General features: G+C 44.9%; 7 protein-coding genes and 2 non-coding genes across 9 annotated transcripts; 5 read left to right on the top strand and 4 right to left on the bottom strand.

Annotated features, from left to right (window-relative positions):
• The first annotated feature begins 2,233 nt into the window (after positions 1–2,233).
• On the top strand, positions 2,234–3,088 carry V1508DRAFT_249760 (uncharacterized protein). Its single transcript, XM_066936382.1, has one exon. The coding sequence runs from the start codon at positions 2,362–2,364 to the stop codon at positions 2,737–2,739; it is 378 nt and encodes a 125-aa protein (XP_066793769.1). The 5' UTR covers positions 2,234–2,361; the 3' UTR covers positions 2,740–3,088.
• An 829-nt stretch (positions 3,089–3,917) lies between these two features.
• V1508DRAFT_t80 lies at positions 3,918–4,018 on the bottom strand. Its single transcript has one exon. It is a non-coding gene; the product is annotated as a tRNA-Arg (tRNA).
• A 63-nt stretch (positions 4,019–4,081) lies between these two features.
• V1508DRAFT_t82 lies at positions 4,082–4,245 on the top strand. The gene is made up of 2 exons: positions 4,082–4,119; positions 4,210–4,245. It is a non-coding gene; the product is annotated as a tRNA-Met (tRNA).
• A 1,437-nt stretch (positions 4,246–5,682) lies between these two features.
• On the bottom strand, positions 5,683–7,008 carry V1508DRAFT_399514 (kinase-like domain-containing protein; the record flags this gene model as incomplete). The annotated part of the gene is made up of 4 exons (XM_066938265.1): positions 5,683–5,827; positions 5,882–6,629; positions 6,691–6,787; positions 6,853–7,008. 4 exons carry the CDS (start codon positions 7,006–7,008, stop codon positions 5,683–5,685), a joined length of 1,146 nt encoding a protein of 381 aa, XP_066793768.1.
• A 169-nt stretch (positions 7,009–7,177) lies between these two features.
• V1508DRAFT_463753 (Prefoldin) lies at positions 7,178–8,278 on the top strand. The gene is made up of 3 exons (XM_066942878.1): positions 7,178–7,559; positions 7,634–7,800; positions 7,863–8,278. Exons 1-3 carry the CDS (start codon positions 7,530–7,532, stop codon positions 8,023–8,025), a joined length of 360 nt encoding a protein of 119 aa, XP_066793767.1. The 5' UTR covers positions 7,178–7,529; the 3' UTR covers positions 8,026–8,278.
• A 298-nt stretch (positions 8,279–8,576) lies between these two features.
• Positions 8,577–10,370, bottom strand: V1508DRAFT_359258 (Metallo-dependent phosphatase-like protein; the record flags this gene model as incomplete). The annotated part of the gene is made up of 2 exons (XM_066937097.1): positions 8,577–9,861; positions 9,916–10,370. The coding sequence occupies 2 exons, from the start codon at positions 10,368–10,370 to the stop codon at positions 8,577–8,579; spliced, it is 1,740 nt and encodes a 579-aa protein (XP_066793766.1).
• Positions 10,371–11,222: 852 nt separating this feature from the next.
• On the bottom strand, positions 11,223–13,981 carry V1508DRAFT_451110 (SNF2 family N-terminal domain-containing protein; the record flags this gene model as incomplete). The annotated part of the gene is made up of 7 exons (XM_066942495.1): positions 11,223–11,623; positions 11,679–11,905; positions 11,957–12,143; positions 12,203–12,983; positions 13,036–13,256; positions 13,306–13,830; positions 13,888–13,981. The coding sequence occupies 7 exons, from the start codon at positions 13,979–13,981 to the stop codon at positions 11,223–11,225; spliced, it is 2,436 nt and encodes an 811-aa protein (XP_066793765.1).
• A 349-nt stretch (positions 13,982–14,330) lies between these two features.
• V1508DRAFT_249664 (uncharacterized protein) lies at positions 14,331–15,617 on the top strand. The gene has a single exon (XM_066936381.1). The coding sequence runs from the start codon at positions 14,420–14,422 to the stop codon at positions 15,578–15,580; it is 1,161 nt and encodes a 386-aa protein (XP_066793764.1). The 5' UTR covers positions 14,331–14,419; the 3' UTR covers positions 15,581–15,617.
• A 217-nt stretch (positions 15,618–15,834) lies between these two features.
• Positions 15,835–16,969, top strand: V1508DRAFT_406060 (uncharacterized protein; the record flags this gene model as incomplete). Its single annotated transcript, XM_066938741.1, has 4 exons — positions 15,835–16,395; positions 16,448–16,516; positions 16,572–16,748; positions 16,799–16,969. The coding sequence occupies 4 exons, from the start codon at positions 15,835–15,837 to the stop codon at positions 16,967–16,969; spliced, it is 978 nt and encodes a 325-aa protein (XP_066793763.1).
• Positions 16,970–17,108: the final 139 nt, after the last annotated feature.

Raw genomic sequence — 17,108 nt, 5'->3', positions numbered from 1 at the left:
GTCCGAAGTTTCCATTCTAACCCGACGACATTTGTGGGTCCCATTCGTCGCCTCTTGCTGTAGGAGAAGCCTTTGTCGCTGGCTTCTGCCCTGCCTGGGTAACACCTATAACCAGATGAACTGTCGGCTCTCTTGCAGCTACCAACCTCACCGGCCACTATCGCTCGATCTTTGACCGTACTGCGTGTTACATCCACCGGGCCTTTACCAATGCGGTGGCAGAAGTATCTCCCTGCCTGGCGCAGTCTTGTTCGCACTGAGTTTTCTGCAGTTGACTGACCTTCCAACTCTCCGCGACGTCCGGTCGACCAGTCACATAAGGCGTGAGTATCTCACCGCTGACATTCCCCTTGGTGGTGATGCTCTTTGGATGCGCCCCATCCAGGCCGCTATTCCTGCAGCTGCCCGTGGTCCCGTTTAGTTCAACTCTATGTCGCTGCTAACAGCTTCACCTTCTCCAACTTGGTTACTTACACCGGCCATCCACCAGGTAAGTGCCATTTTCTTTCTTCACCGCCCTTGGTTGCATAACCTGGCAGTCGAAACCTCCCTACTGTGCACTGCAGCGCCTTGTGGCTCCCTGATCACCTTGTTGTACCTGCGCCGCCTCTGCTTGTCTGGACGACGATGATCGCTTGCCTTGGTCTGCCTGCGCCCGCCCCCATTATCCGCTAACCCGCTCGCGCCCTTCCCCCGACCGACGTGCGACACGCGATGTTGGCAGTTCACATCGTGTGGACTGCTTATCTCAGGCGCCGTCGTTCCCGCCATCGTCCTTGCGTCTAGCCAACGGATTTCTGGGTACTGCTTCGGTCTCAGCACGCGCATTTTCGAACATCCTCGGGAGTAAGGCTCTTGCATCTAGTTTCGTGTACTTGCGGATATATCTTTGGTTTGTATTTTAGATTCTGCTTTTGTCCTAGTTGTCCTTGTCGTCCTCTCGGACGACGGACTTACTGCTACGCTGGGTCCCTTTTCCTCCTGCTGCCTTCTAATCCTTCCCTGACTTGCTTGTGCGAACAGCGCGGCGCCTCACTCGCATCTGTTTTGCGTTGGTCGCTGGTCATGTCACCCAGTTATCCGTTCTCTCTCTTCTCGCGCTGAGCTATTTCTGCCTTCCAGTTGCCTCACCTGGAGCTCGCTCCATCTCTCTCCACTGTCCGACGTCCTCACTAGCCTCGGGCGTAGATGGTCATCTCCGAGGAGGGGATCACTATGAATGACGATAAAGTACGCGCGATACAGGAACGCTGACATCTAAAATTCTTAAAAGTCTTCGGCCATTCTTGACCATTTTTACCAATAATTCTCCATGAATTCTCGAAGAAGCACCAACGTTTCACCGTTGTTGAAAAGTTTTAAGACTCCGATAACTGATGAAAGCGCCGATTATGATGGCCGGAACTGTTGGGTAACTTCGGACTCATCGTCGTTTCCAGGAAGGGAAAGGAGAATGGACGTGCTGTCCACGCCCGAAGATGGTCTGACGAATCCCGATGATGCTCAAGCGCAACCGTACACTGCCCTCAACGTCACGCGGTTGCCCGCTGTCCAACTCATCGCAGTACCATTACGAGTTGGGAGATCTTGTTCGACAAGCGATAGAAACAGATGACCTGCTATAGACAGTTGTACAGCAGATGTCAAGAGACAGAAGCGAATAATCTGACACTGGCTCGGTTGGCGTCCGGCTTACGGTGACGGCGATTGTGCGTCGCCGGCGAGCATGTTCTTTCTATCTTTCGTTCCTTCCTTTGTGTCATCTACGAATTTACATTGCCCGTGTTCGGTCGTTTCTTGTTCCGTAATATTATATTATGGTCCTTTCGTTTATTGTTTGTTGAGCCAGCAACTGTAATATTATATAGTCATCAACTGGCTTACAATCAAACAAAAAAATTACTTCTATGCAAATACGTGCATTCTGCCCTTTTTTAAAAACCAAAGTGAACTTGGTTCTTGCTTTCGATTGCCGGCTAGCTGACAATTGGTCCATTCGTTGGGATTATGGTTCGAGTAGCATTATTCCGAGGGGGTGGTGCCAGTATGTTATTCAGAATGATGGCACTCTGAAAACCATATTTTTGACACTTTATAACTGGTAAAAGTTTGCAAAATTTATGAATGACAACGAAAACATACTAAATTTTTATTCGCAGATTTGGTGCATCGCTGAGCTGGTATTAACAAACTCGACGGATTTCTAAAACATAACGCGAACGATTGTCTCATGGTGCAAAGTATGCTACAATTGTTCTTCACACATTACAACTTCAGATTTTTACGCTAATTGCTGATACCAGTCGCCATCCCGTGGATACAATAATTCAAAGTTGCTAATATTTGCACAATCAGGACGTCATGATTGGCTCTTTCCGTCATCAGATCTCTGGACTGCAGCTTTCAATGAACATCCCAGTAAACAATGCTGACAGAGGCATATCATTCGCGACTGCACGCTACGATCCACATCGACCTCGCATATTATTAGCTATCTGTTACATCGTCTCCTTTATACTCGTATGCTGTTTCATATACGATGATTGCAACCAAATTTTCGCCATTGTGCAGCATCCGTCTGGCGCGTTGGCAAGTGGCCTGGTCGCATATATCACCAAGGCAATACTGATTGCCGCCATGATTCGACTGGTGTGCAAGCTGGGCTTGAAATGCCTTAGTGCTTACTTTTATGGATTTTTTTATTTAAGGGATGTCTGCGCTGGTGTGTTGGGCCAGTAAACTGAACTACTTACATGTTTTGATATCATCTCTACACCGGCCAGGCTGATTATCTGCCACTGTTTATATTCTGCTGAGGATCATGACAGCATTGTACTTTTATTACGCTCTTTTTAGGCGTGATTAGAATTTGTTTCCAAAAAGTATGACTCATTATGGCAATTTTAGGCTATTGTGGACTAAAGTATTGTGCGCCGCGTTTCTCGATTCTTTAGCAACAAAAAATGCATTAAGTATCGTTTAAAAACGCGTATTCCATACCACCTTTGGGCTATGTCAACAGTTCAATCACTGAAATTGTCGATATAATGCTATAGCGGCTCAAAGTCATCTAATTTTAAGAGGGCAGTTTGGTTGGCCATATCCAGTAACACATAATCGTACAAATCCGGGAGCACACTCACGGCTATCTATTCGAATTCTCCGGCGTCGACTGGTAAGATTGATTTGAAGATAGCACCTGTCGAGAACAAATGGCCATAAACTGTCTCCAGCCACATTCCTACCTGCTAGTTAACGGTAGCTCCATTTCTGTAAGATCTGCATTTGAGACTCAGGCTTAATCTTTGGAAATAAAATTTTATCTTTGTTTCGGAAAATTAGCGTCATACTGCATGTGATGACCTGCTCATTTCAATGTCCAATACCAAAGACTGATCTTCCTACAATATTACGGCAGTAGAAGAAGACACCCCAATCTTAACACTTCTTACTTCTCATGCTATAATAAGTTTTGATACGATTACTAGCTACTGCTAGAAAGGCGCGGAAGTTACGCATCAAGCTTTCCAGGACGAAATGGGTTTGCAAAGTTTTCTCAATGTGGGAACAGCTAATGTTTGGATTCATGTCAACAAATAAAGACTCAATGGGCATTCAATATATTACTAGCAGTAACTAACTACCGAAATACCGACTTACAGCATGCTCTGCCGTGATATCCAGTACTCTGATACGCCTAATGTGGATATGGAAACTGGATTATGGGAAGCATGCAATCTTAGAAATTGTTAAACGTTTGAACAAAATTGTGAGCAAACACCGAGAGGGTTTGGAGGGAGAAACTCAGCAGTCTATTTCACTTGTTTGATGTACTAATGCAAATCGCACTATCAGCAGGTCTTCAAGACAATGAAAACTAGAAATACTTATACGGCAATAAAAAAGTTATAATGACTCTTCCCTGCCAGGGGTCGAACCTGGAATCTCCCGCTTTAACTTCAATCTGATATGATCTATCACATCGTAGGCGGACGCCTTGCCATTGGGCCACAAGGAACTTAGTAAAAACCTAAACCCGAAGACGAAGCAAGTTACGTCAAGGTCTATTATTAGGGTAAATGCCTTGGTGGCTTAGTTGGTTAAAGCGTGAGTCTCATATTTGGGTTATATGTTCATTTGTTTTTCAGCCCATAATGTATATAGTTACTAATACATCGGCTTTTTCAATCAAAAAAAAAATTGAGTGTCATCTCAAGGTCGTGGGTTCGACTCCCTCCCGAGGCATCTTTTTAAAATTTGGTCGATTGTTCTATTTGGTTACTGAGTCTGATTTGCAATTGTTGCATGAGAAGGTTTGGTTGATTTTGCAATTGGAGGGCTATATTTACACCTTAGGGCTGTGAATTAATTAGGTCTGTGGCACTGCATTTAGCCGACGCTAAGATACAGCCCAGTAATCAAACATGAGAGTGAATTCCACTACAAACATTATTACTCCCGATGCCTGACCATGATCGACATGGCACATCGCCAAGTCTCTCAAGTAGTTGAGCTGAAACTCATTGGAGTTTTCTCAAACCCCGCTCATGGTTACGACCATGTTGCCTCAGCTTTGCACGATTCTGCAAGCCGAATTCCCCCGTGTTGGCACCAGCACCATCCATGAGGATGCGCTGGAGGTCATCCTCGCGCTAAATGAGAATCGCACCATCCTGCCCCTTATCCTTCCGCTCGTCAGTCCGCCCCCCCCCAGTTTTTCAAGTTTCCTCGACGGTTCGTGTCCGCTACGTCTCTGAGACCTGGTGTATCTACAGTCGCCAAACTAGCCACTGTCTGGAGGATTGCACGGCAGTGAAGAGTCCGTGCCGCCATTGCAAATCCACTGCTCATCACTCTAACCACTGCCAGCTTCCCGCTGCGCCTGCTCCGCTACCTTCCACTGCCCATACCAGGGCGTGGATACTCCAAAAAAGTATTTGCGCTGACTGTGTTGCTGTCATAGCCTACGGGCCCTGGCAGGCAGCTGGTGCCGTCGCTTTCAGCTTCGTATCTTTTTTCCCTTTTTTTTTGCCTATTTACTTGTTTGTTCATTTTGCCTCGTTTTTCTTGCCGGGACATGCATGTAAATAGCTTGTACAATACACTGGGTTATAATTAAAAAATATAACGATAACATAGAATCAAATAGAAGGAATTAACAACTACTAAACTGGCTTGCAAAAACAAACAAACGAAAATAAATAAAACAAAAGCAAGCCAAAGGAAAGGCTTGTGGTTCATAAAACTCTGAGTTGAGCAGTAACAATTTTGCGCTCTTCACGTTTCTTGGAGTGTATATCCCACAAACTTGAGACTCTATTCACTTTGCAATGTATGAGTAGATATTACAATCATCTGGCGCTGTCGCAGGCGTACAGCGAGTAAGATGACATAATACATTCTATTATAATCTGCAATTCCGTAGTGTGGAAGTCAAATATATATACACCTTTTGCAATTGTCTTATAGCGAGCTGACAGGTACAACTCCTAATTTTTAACCATCAACACGTGAAAAAAGCAAGAATGATACAATGCGTGAAAATGTTAGTAAAAGGCCGCTAAATGCAAACACATACCCATGGACACCTGAACCCATCACAATTTTAGGACAATAAAGTACACCATATCACAATGCCAACTGACAAGCTTCTCTCTTCATTTGAGCCTTTGTAATGCAAATCTATAAATTACTTTCCCAATTTGGCTTCTTAGTGGATAAGTAGTTTTGCTTCCATGACCAATATTCCGACAGGCGATTTTGCGCGTAATTTGTGTAGTCGAATTCAATCGTGGAAATGACCGCTTGAATCGTAGCCCATATACCCCTACATGATTCATTAGCATTGTCTTAAGCTTACAATACAATCTAATAAGCTTACCAGTAGAATCCTGGCATTCCCCACCAAGTCCGTATCTCTTGCATTAAGTGATCGACATCTGCATCACTGACAGGAACGCCGTTCTGTTGCTTCTCAGACGACCCCCTCTTAAAAAGATGGGTTCCCTCCAAATATTGCTTCCCCCATTCACGCATGACTGGGCCGCCTACTTTCGGTATTAGAGACACATTGCAGTCAAATCCTTGCCACTCCATGAAGTGGTTGGCTAAATCGAACGCTCTGGGCGTTGGCAAAGCGTATTCATAATCAATGAATGTAACAGGTGGCATATCGGAACATATTTCTGATGACCAATCTTCAGGCACTATCACGTTTCCACTTAGTAGGTCACAATGAGCAACAACTGTTGGACCTCCCTTGTACTGAATCTCATTCTTCACCCACACAAGTTCCTTCGCTAGTACAGTCTTAGTCTTAACTTGCACATCGTCGTCCGTAGGCAAGTTATTTATCCACTTCTGACACAATTGCCAAATATCGTCCACAAATTCGTGCGATTTTAAACCAGACTGCTCTAGCATGAGTGCTTTGATAGCAGAGGCATCGAGAACAGTGTGCCATTGAGCCAACATTCGCGATATGCCTCTCATTAAAATCGGGTTGCTTAGTTCATGATAGTCGACGGACCGACCGGCAATAAATCCATAAACCAATCCATTCTTAAATCGAGCGTGCAGAGGTGGGGCGAGGCCGTATGAGTGAAGGTGCACGTGCGTGCAAAATTCACCTGTGCATTCAATATTTAGCTATCAAATCGAAAGCCGAGTTAAGCCCACAAGCTGACTTACGATTCCTGTCAATAATACTTCCGGTTCCTCGACCATATGCTCTCACAAGTACCACGATCTCCTGCGGAGTGCCTGCTTTGTAGATGCATTTTAGCAGCTAGAAGTGATCGTTAGCCATCGGACCAGTACCTTCTAATGCATGGGATTCGAATAATCACTTACGCAGTTTGTTATGCCACCTTTTAGCGACATGACATCTACTCTGTCAATATTCCACGACGGGAACACATCAGCTAAAAGCTGTCGCGTGCTCTGGGTTTGCGCATGTGCATCTTGCAGGGGAATGACGCAGTCAGGGATCACACGTGGACCCGTCATATTGCTCTAATTAGGTGCTGTGAGTGCACGATTAATGTAAATGAATGACGGGTAGCCCAAGTGTTGGTTCATAAGACGGTTGAAGAGGTGGATACGGCCTCTGTCGCGTAGAAGCTGCGGCAGGTATTTAATGGGAAGACATGCAAATAGCGTGCGGCCAAACTGCGAAGCTTCCTCGGGGAATTAAGGGACCATCCTCTAAGCGCATGCCATGTCAACCTACAATGCATCGCCACATTACGTGTCCGATCTGACATGCTCAGGGCTAGGTTTCGCGCGTGCTTTGTAAATGGATGGCACATGCTGTTACACACGCTGAATCACAACAATATTTTTAGAATCACATAGATCACACCTGACCCTGATTGGGTTGATCTGGTCAACCACAGAGATATATAACCAATTGTACACCATACTCAGGCCGCCTGCATCGGATGGATGTATATGAAACGTCAAACCAATACGATTAAGGATATATATTAATTGCTTTTGGAAGTTGCTTTTCTTGAACTTGTCTCACAATGTCGATTCCACCAGAAGCTCTCCAGAAGGCGAGTTACCCGTCTAAGCCTGCAAGATCTGGCTATATCTTCTCATCAGGATACTAACGGTAATACATCTGTAGGTCCTTCAAGAGATTGAAATGCGAGTTATGCAATCTCAGTTAGAGTTGACGAGTGTTCGACAACAAATCGCACAGAAACAGCGCGACATAAGATTAACAGATCTGACAATGAAAGAACTGAAAGATATTCCACCATCAGTCGGGGTTTGGGAAGGCGTTGGAAAAATGTAGAATCCAACAACTTAGATGTCTACTACGGAATGCGGACAATGCACTAACGTTGATATAGGTTCTTGAATGTCCCCATAACAGCGCATATCGCACGATTAGACAAGGAAAAGAATGAGACCGAGGACCAGCTAGAAGCGCTGAAAAAGAAACTTAACTACTTGGAGACTACGTACAAGAATGCCAAACGGAATATCGATGACATACTAGGACATTCACAGTAATGATATGACTAGCGACGGCGTTGGACATAAGTCATGATACACTTGTACTATAGATCACCAATAATCAAGTATTGTACATATGCGAGAAAGAAATACTGAGCTAACGTGAAGCAAATCTTGCTGAGGTGTATCTACTATCTACTTCTGACACAAACACAGCACCTTTCAGAGGAGATAAGTGACTAAGCGTACAAATAAAATCCTGACCGTAAAGTATAACACAGATTGAACAATATAAGAATATTCAGTCTTAGTTTGCGAGATGAAAATAACAATGAGAATAATTTTCACTGACATGTAGAAAGTTAACCCTACCTGAATATTATCTATATTATTTAAGGTGATGTACAGTTATAACAATATGCAATACATACCTAGCACTATTAATTAATAATAAAGCGACATAGTTGATTACAGGTCTAAAATATAGAGTTACGTCATCGAGCAATGCATTCTACCACATGCTATCTGCTACAAATGCTTCATAATAACAGTTTGCATATCATTTGTTACGAAACTGTAACGAACCCGAAATCAACGCCAACGTCTAATCAATACTTTATCGCTCTACCATTTGAATCCACGCATATGATTCTTCCTTCTAGTTCAGGCGATATTCCATGGGTACCTGAATCCGGATGATTTCTTCCATGTGTAACTTTCCCAGTTTGCCAAATTTCCAGTACTTTTTGTTCAATTAACATGTCCTTCTCTCGCATCAGTTCGTCACGCTCTTTGATGGTCAGATCCCTATTGTGCAGCTTGTCGCTGATCAAGTTCTTCAGTCTCTTTTTCCAGCTGTTGACGCCTGAGCTCACCTCTACAGCCTTGTTTTGGCTATGCTCGTGCCATTTGCTGAACAATTTCATAGACAAGAACCACATTCTGAGCATTTGCACTAACAATAGGCCTTGCTCATCATCCACTATCTGGCGATCTGCCGGAACCATTAGCGATTCGAAGCCATCTTTGCCATGCATCATATAGCCTCTGGTTGCACATGAGTACATTTGATCCAGATTCAGAGGCAGGCCACCAACTTCGACTGACTGTATGCGAGGAGACCTGTCTAAGCAGTACGTGTACTTCATACCAGAAACTTGTAGAAAGCGTCCTTCCAGTGCTGGCAATTTGGAGACACCATTCTCTAGTGCTTCCAGGAGCTCCTTTCCGGAGACCGAAACGACGACACATGGATCTTCAAATGGAAATGTAAGAACAATATCTTTCATTCGGATTGGCCCAGGCGGATAGATGGTGTCAGAACGCATTGTCCCTCCAGCCACTAGTGAGACATCTGCATCATACCAGACTCTCAGAATATCGGCGACAAAATTTCCTAGATTACTTTCTCGGCTTCTCACAGTCTCGAAAGTGGCATCTAATGCTACGTCCGTCCATCCGATTACCTTGTCTAATTGTCGATTCATGTATCCGGAGATTGACTCTACCACTCCGTGCGTTCGCTCGTCTTCTGCAATATCTTTGGTCAAGTCACGCCTGGTAATATTCCACGTCCACATTCCACTGTTACGATCGCGGAACCCTTCAATGTAGCTCAATTGTCTGAAGTCTGTACCGCTGCATATCACGTCGATGCCATTGGCTACTTTATGCGAATAGAAATGGTCGTGTCCGCCTAATATAATATCGAACGTTCCGGCTGGTACGGCAGCTGCAAGTTTGATGTCGTTAGGCTCGCGCATGTGTGTGAGTGCAACGACCAAGTCGCAATGCTCCTCATGTCTCAGCCTCGGTGCTATATCCATGGCGACCTTAATGTATGGCTTATAGACTACATCCTGCGGTAGCGAGTTGACTGTTTCTAGCCATTCCCTAAGTTCTGGTTAGCAAGCCGTACATCGTACGTCACATATTGGTCGAGAATACCTCTCTACTAATCCAACAAAGCCGATTCTTATGCCAGAAACTTCCTTTATTACGTACTCCACACCCTCTGCAATTGGTACGTCGTCAAGTAGGACATTAGCAATCATCCACGGGAAATCACACTGGCGCTTGAGGTATATCAACTGGTCCACTCCGAAATCGAAATCATGATTGCCGTAAACAGCAACATCTACCCCTATATGATCGCTGTTCATAATATCTATCATATGCTTCCCTTTAGTGACCGATGATTCCAACGAAGGGTTGAATGCGTCGCCAGAGAACACTGTGATCAATTCTGGCGCGTCGTCGTATTGCTCGGCATTCCTGTATTCATTGACAAGTGTGACAAATCTCGCAGCACCACCCGGGATGTGCGCATCAGGAAACTGGGGTGAGATATGATAGATGTCGTTAAAGTGAATCAAACGAACGTCTGGCTTGGATCGGTCCATTCCAGGTAGTGATATTAATCTTAGCGGAATGACTGGCCTGTTTATGGTCTGTGATAAATAATGGCGCGCTCAGGAAACTGCTATACAGAAGATAGAACGATCTTCGCAAATATGTAAATCAAACCAATAATCTGTGTCTAATCAAAGGCTTGCATTTGGGGAGGTTCAGAGTAGTCACATGTTTGTTCGCCAGCCAGTGACGTGTTGGGATAGTGAGGAAGATGCGCTTGGCGGTGGTGGCGCAGAAGAACAGCCGCCCGTCGGTCTCGGAACTATGTAATGCCGGTCCGAGTGGCGCTGACCGGTGTTAAACAGCTTCCCCGGATCGCTTTGAGAATGACGTCACCTTTCTGCCTCGGTAGTCTGCTACATAAGAGCTGGGTCACTTTGAGTCGTAGTCCACTCGAGTGCACTACAGTCGGCTTTAACTGATTAACTCCACGTCACTTGGACTTTGCTCTGGCAAACTTGGCTCCACTTGCGATTCCGTGAGTTGGCTCGTAGTCAACTCGAGTCGCCCTTCACTTTTCTTTAGGCTTCTCACGTAAATATTCCTTTGGATGTCAAGGAAGCTCAAGTTTAGCTGTAACGTCTATGTGGGCATCTGTTGATGGACTTAAGGCGCATGCCAGGCGTAGAACCGGGCACCATTCTGTATTAGCAGGTCCATGGCCAACACGGCTATCATCTTATGCAATTTCCGTTCCGTCACGACATTATGGGTTACTATATCGACCTGTTGACTGTGATATATATCCAATGATGGTATATTGCGTATTACATGTGATACCAAATAACTCTACCTTACACTATCTCTAAATCACTAAAATCCAACCTAAACGGCAAAGCAGGCTACACATCCTGTGCGTCGTGAGATCTGTTGAATAAGAACAGAATCTCGTCCCTGGTAAGCCTGTTTACATTGAGCTTGCCTGCCTTATCGTCCATCACACCTCTCGCTAGTTGTCTCTTCTGTTCTTGGAGTTTAAGAATCCTCTCCTCGACAGTGTTCTCTGCTGTGATTTCGTAGACATCGACGTCGCGTGTCTGACCGATTCTATGGACTCTATCAATCGCCTGCTCAGATACCATTGGGTTCCACCACGGGTCGACCAATAAGACGCGTGAAGCACAAGTCAGATTTAATCCTAGAGCGCCACATTTCAGGGAGCATAAGAGCACAGTGACTTGAGGATTGTTGGCTAGCTTGTCTAGCGACTGAACTCGATTTTGAGGACGCATAGATCCATCATCTGATGTGTGTTATGAGCTACAAGAGGTCACAGGCAATAATTTGATGGGACTTACATCTGACAAAAACAATTCCCTGATTTTTCAGAAAGGGCTCAATGATGTCCAGCATAGTTGTGAATTGACTGAAGATTATTGTCTTTCTCAAAGGGTCCGATTTTAATACGGACAGCAGATGGACTATCTTCGAACTAGGAATCGTCCCATCAATACCCTGAGATACAAAAATAGATCGACAGTATTTGCAGAATTCGGCACGTTGCTTGGATTCTTCATTAGAGAGACTATTCATTCGTCAGTGACGAACTGAGATTAAAAAACAGCTTTGATCCTACTCTGTCTGGCATATTGTACACTTCCGAATATCGACGGTCATATCACCGAGCAAATCAGCTAAATCATCAATTTCGTTCTGGGAGACCGTAGACTTGCTGATGGTCTTAGTGGGCTCTGGAGCGGGCGGCGTGACGGCGTCACTATTCTCTGAAAGTTTGGAGGCAACTAATGCCGTATGATTACATGCTACATCAAACGGTCAGCATATTTTATGCTCGACAATATAGAAACGAACCAAATGATACCCTGTCTTAATCTGAGAAGCAGCAGCAGAACGCTCATGTACTTCTGGCCGCCCTCTCCGATCAAATCTTGCATCTTATTGCCCATCTTCTGCTCCAAATTGTCATAAAATGCTCTTTCCGGCTCAGTAAGAACAATAGTTGATTTATGGACAACTCGCTTTGGTAATTTCATTCCATTTTCGACCAAAACATCCTTAGTCCGCCTTAGCATTACCTGTGCCAAAACCACTTGCAACCGTTTCATAGCGAGCTTTCCGCGTCCGGCAGCTGCGGGTCGGCTGATCTTGTCCTTCCAAAATACTGGATCCGAGAGTGGTGGAATTAGTAAATATTTAAACATGGAATGAAGTTCATCAATATTGTTCTGAAGAGGAGTTCCAGTAAGAGCCCAGCGGTTAAGACCATGGAGAGCACAAGCTGCTTGCGCTGATTGGGACGACTTGTTCTTAATTGTGTGAGCTTCATCCAGAATAAGACGCCACCAGTCCAATTTAAATAGAGCGCCATTGTTTTGGTTTTCTGAGGCGACTAGCTGGTAAGTAGTAATAACCACGTCATATTTCTTGAGGACTAGCTCCGACTTTGTGCGTGATTGTCCATGATAAATTAGGACAGATAGGCTAGGTGCTTTAGTCTTGATCTCTGTCGCCCATTGGTTGATCAATGCCAACGGAGCTACGACGAGAGTGGATTTGCAACCATTCTTCGACTTGTGGACTTCATTGTCTTTCTTATGTGACAATATTAAGGCAATCGATTGAACCGTTTTGCCCAAACCCATCTTCATAAGTTAGTCTCGCCTCGAACAAGGTTGATATCATCCAAATACGTACATCATCACAAAGCATACCGCCTTTGTGCTTAATATCATTGTCTTCTCGACTTAGTAGAAACTTCAGTCCCTCCACTTGATGGTCCAGGAGCTTCACCTTTAATCCTTCTACAACGTGGTCTCCTGCGGTTGCAATCTCCTTCTTTTCTTTACTAGCGGACGCGCTAGTAAAAATATCCTTCAACGAGCTAGCTACGTCATCCGATGACATATATCTATAGTCTGTAATGGGTTAGGGCCACCATGTCGTAAGTACACCGCGCAACTATACCTGCAGATGTGAAAGGGATGTCATCGTAAGGCTGTTCACGATTTGGCGTCTTAGACCGACAGGTGGCAGAAGAGCCAAATATTTGATTCACAGAGTCAAGGCGCTCCGCAAATGGGGAATATGGATTCGATGAGAATTGGACTTCAGTGGAGGATTTGAGGGCGTATTTCGCGCTGTTACTGCTGTTCACTGTCTGAGGACTATCCTCGATAACTATAATACCAGAGTGTTTGCTAGACCCAGGGCCCGCCGTACCAGTAGCAATTGATGCGGCGGACCTGCCAAGATTGCGAGATTTTGGCCGGTTGGCGAACTTACCTCCTGAAACTGGCCGTCTCTCGACATCAACTTTTGTAGAGCTCGTTGGCTGTGCGCTAACGGATAGACCTTTCAAAATCATGACATCCTTCTTGGAATGCCATTCAGATGCATTCGGAGACAATGGCTCCAGCCAACTGGCAAATGGCGCGGATGATGGCAAGCCTTTCTCTTTAGAACTCAAGGTTAAAACTGGTCGATATGGTCCTGCCAAATGAGTGAGAAAGCATGATCTACTCATAGTGAAATATGTGAGTGACTAACCTGAAACCGAAAGTGGCTTTGAGCTCTCTTTTATTTTCGAATTATCATCACGAGCTGGGCCATTGTAGCTTGATCCAGGATTTTGCCGATCCATTGATTTTATATTGCACAACAATTGAGGAAATTGTGCGAAGTACCGGGAAGAATAAATATCCGAAAATATCGTGAGCCCCCCAAGCAGGACGACTGGGTTTATAGTAAACAAACCTGCGACCCAACTGGGCTAGAGCAGTGCGGCGGTACCCTCACCTGATAAACTTAAGTCGCGCTCTTGCTTACGATGTCGTTGGCGTGGCAACCATACTGTACTGTGCGAGCCACTCCGCATCGCGAACATCTCCTTACTACGCCTAACCCCATCTCATCTCATCTCATCTCATCTCATTCTTCGGGATCCGCATTCGATCCTCACCCGCAATATTCACACCATTCTTCATTTGCAGCCATCGATCTAATCCTCACATATAGGCTTCAAAGCTAGTTGTGTTATCAGTTGCATCGGGAAGTGCTGGATCCCACGTTCTCCGCAGCCATGCCGCCGGAGACTTCTGGCTTCAGTCGCTCATTCATCGACATCCCGCCAGCGCCCAATTTTTTTCGCATGAATCCAGCACCAAAAGGCCCAGGAAAGCAGGATTCTAGCAAATCCGTGCTGAATTCCTCGACGAAGGCTGTCCAGCCCGATCAAAACAAGCGACAGTCCGTCTCGCCGTCGTCTAACATCGCACCAATCGCACCAGAGAAGTCAACATCGGACGAGTTCAAGTTATTACATGGCAGCGCAAATAGTTTGTCTAGTATGACACCTTCTTCGCCCTCTACGCCCGCTACAAATAGCTGGATTGCTGTAAGCGTCGAGTCGCCGTCATTCATGGAGGATATTTTGACGCTGGAAAGCCCCCCTCCCAAGAGTCATGTCTTGCAAGGCTATCGGAAGTCAATGGTGGATGTACTGCCGTCGGGCCCGAAAGCTATACCTGCATTTAGCTTCGCACATCTCACGAACAAGGATTCGCTGGATTCTAGTTTTGCTAATTCGTCGTTTGCGGAAATACCTAGTTTGACAGAAGACGATGACTCGCTATTGATAAAGAAAGTAGAGTCCTTGCAACCTGTTCAAAAGTCACCACCGAAATCGGCAGCTAGAACCTCTACAGCAAGACTGACCAGTCAAGATCAGACGGAGCATCTCCCCGTTCCGCGGTCGCCTGGACTGGTAAAATTTCCGACAAATATCAGGAAATTTGCAGGAACGCCGACAGTTATTCCTAAGACGTCTCCAACATCTACAGACGAGCCACTTGATCCTATTCTTGGTGCTCTAAATACGCTTCAGCACGAGAAGTCACGGGTCGAGCAAGAATTGGCATCTTCGCTTGATTTGTTATCTTCTACCAAAGAAGAACTCACGCGCGCTAAGGCATCAGTTCGTTTACTAAAAGAGCGATTTCAAAGCCTGAATGAGACCATAGTGCAGATTGGCGTCGACCGCGAATCTCTCCGACACGGAATGGATGAATTTGTTACTAGAATTGACGGGGTGAAGTTGGCTCTTGTAGAGCTCAAGAGCGATGTTTACGTGGGAAGGCGCGATATTGAATCCACTCGTCAGCTTGATGCTGGAATATCACACAAGCTGCATGATCTCGACAAAGAGCTTCATTCGAGTGTGTTCATCGTTAACGGGCCATAACTATAACTAACTCCGAATTAGAATCTATGACCTGTGAGATGTTGCAAGATAAGCTTGACGACAAGTCCGGCCTTCTAGTGGAAGAAAGGAGCAAGGTTTTGTCTCTTGAGGACCAAATTCAGAAGTTGACAGGTTTGAATGAATCCTTGACCGAAAAATACAATGAGGAGAAGACGATTGCATTCAAAATGATTGAGGACAGAATATCGAGGTGTGTCTTAATATTCGGACGTTGACGTGTGTATGGATTCTAAATGCGGAATAGATTCGAAGATATCATGGATGTGAGGTTTCAGGAACATATCTCCATGATTGACAGCATTCGAAAGCTATCGCAGGAGATCCAAGAAAAGTATGCTTGTGCCAATCTCCGAAATAAAGAGGTTCTAATGGTGTTCAGGACTATTAGCAGCAGCACCGATTTGACGGACAAATTTGCGAATAGTGACCGACAGCGTGAAATTCTCCACAAGGCAATCGCTGATCTACGAGACGCTCTACAACACGATCTCTCCGTCCTCTCTTCGCAAATGGCGGCCATTAGAGATGAAAATACTATGCTTCAAGGCGAAAACACCTCTCTTAGGATAACAATAGTTGATCGAGAGAAAACTATTGAGCGTGATAAGTCCGAAATTGGAGTTCTGCAGAAACAGCTCGCGGATAACAAGGAGACGATGGTTACTAAGGATACGTTGGAACAGGCGAAATTGGAGATTGCGAACTTGACAGAGAAATATGGGATGTTAGAAAGTGAGAATATGAAGCTACAAGAGAAACTGACAATAGCCATTGAGAGTCGCCAACAGATCGAGGTATATACGATAAATTGTGTAAACTGATATCCTTCGCTAATGAAATGTTTAGAAAAAATTGGCGGACACCGATAAATTACTAGAACAGCATCAAGCAAAGGAAGAAAATCTTATGGAGCAGGTTAGAGATATTCATTGTCTTTGGTATACCTTGATTAACTAACGTATTGTTCAAGGGACGGGCAGCATACGAATCGGAGATGGCGAAGAAAGAGATACAATTCTTACAAGCTAGACAGGATTACGAGATGGAGAAAAACAATATGATGAAATCGCACGCTACTAAGGTAGAGAAGTTCCGCATGCAGCTCGATAAAATTCAAACTGATAAGACACATTTGGAAAAGCTCTTGGTATTTTTTCTCGTTTGCTAGCTATAAGAGCTGGAACTGACATTATTTAGCAATCTGAAATAGACTCTCACAGTCGAACTCAGGAGAGAGTCGACCAACTAATTGGTGATGCGATTAGAACTGCAGTAGACCTAGAGGGCAAAGCAGATGAGATATCGGCTTTAAGGAAGAGTTTAGAAGAGGTTTTGAAGATTGTGCATTATTGGCATGCTCTGAACTAACTAGTTTAAAGGTTTCTAAGAAGCTGAAAGAATACGAGGATGGACGACCCAAGGTTGTTTTAAGCGTCCCCAGTATATTCTCTGTGCCAAAACCACCCATTGATATTATCCAACAATCCAATTCAACCAGCGATCACTC

The sequence above is a fragment of the Lipomyces doorenjongii genome (assembly GCF_038497915.1).
Source record: "Lipomyces doorenjongii strain NRRL Y-27504 unplaced genomic scaffold V1508scaffold_60, whole genome shotgun sequence".
NCBI lineage: Eukaryota > Fungi > Ascomycota > Lipomycetes > Lipomycetales > Lipomycetaceae > Lipomyces > Lipomyces doorenjongii.
Note: the sequence above shows the minus strand (reverse complement) of the source record. Positions and strands in the feature narration are given on the sequence as shown.

What these genes read in the sequence shown, in the direction of transcription:
- V1508DRAFT_249760 (XM_066936382.1), top strand. Translation starts at nt 2,362, where the DNA reads ATGATTGGCTCTTTCCGTCATCAGATCTCTGGACTGCAGCTTTCAATG.
- V1508DRAFT_463753 (XM_066942878.1), top strand. Translation starts at nt 7,530, where the DNA reads ATGTCGATTCCACCAGAAGCTCTCCAGAAG. An exon ending in CACCAGAAGCTCTCCAGAAG is followed by an intron (nt 7,560 to 7,633) that starts GCGAGTTACCCG and finishes ATACATCTGTAG; the next exon opens with GTCCTTCAAGAGATTGAAAT. An exon ending in TGGGAAGGCGTTGGAAAAAT is followed by an intron (nt 7,801 to 7,862) that starts GTAGAATCCAAC and finishes ACGTTGATATAG; the next exon opens with GTTCTTGAATGTCCCCATAA.
- V1508DRAFT_249664 (XM_066936381.1), top strand. Translation starts at nt 14,420, where the DNA reads ATGCCGCCGGAGACTTCTGGCTTCAGTCGCTCATTCATCGACATCCCG.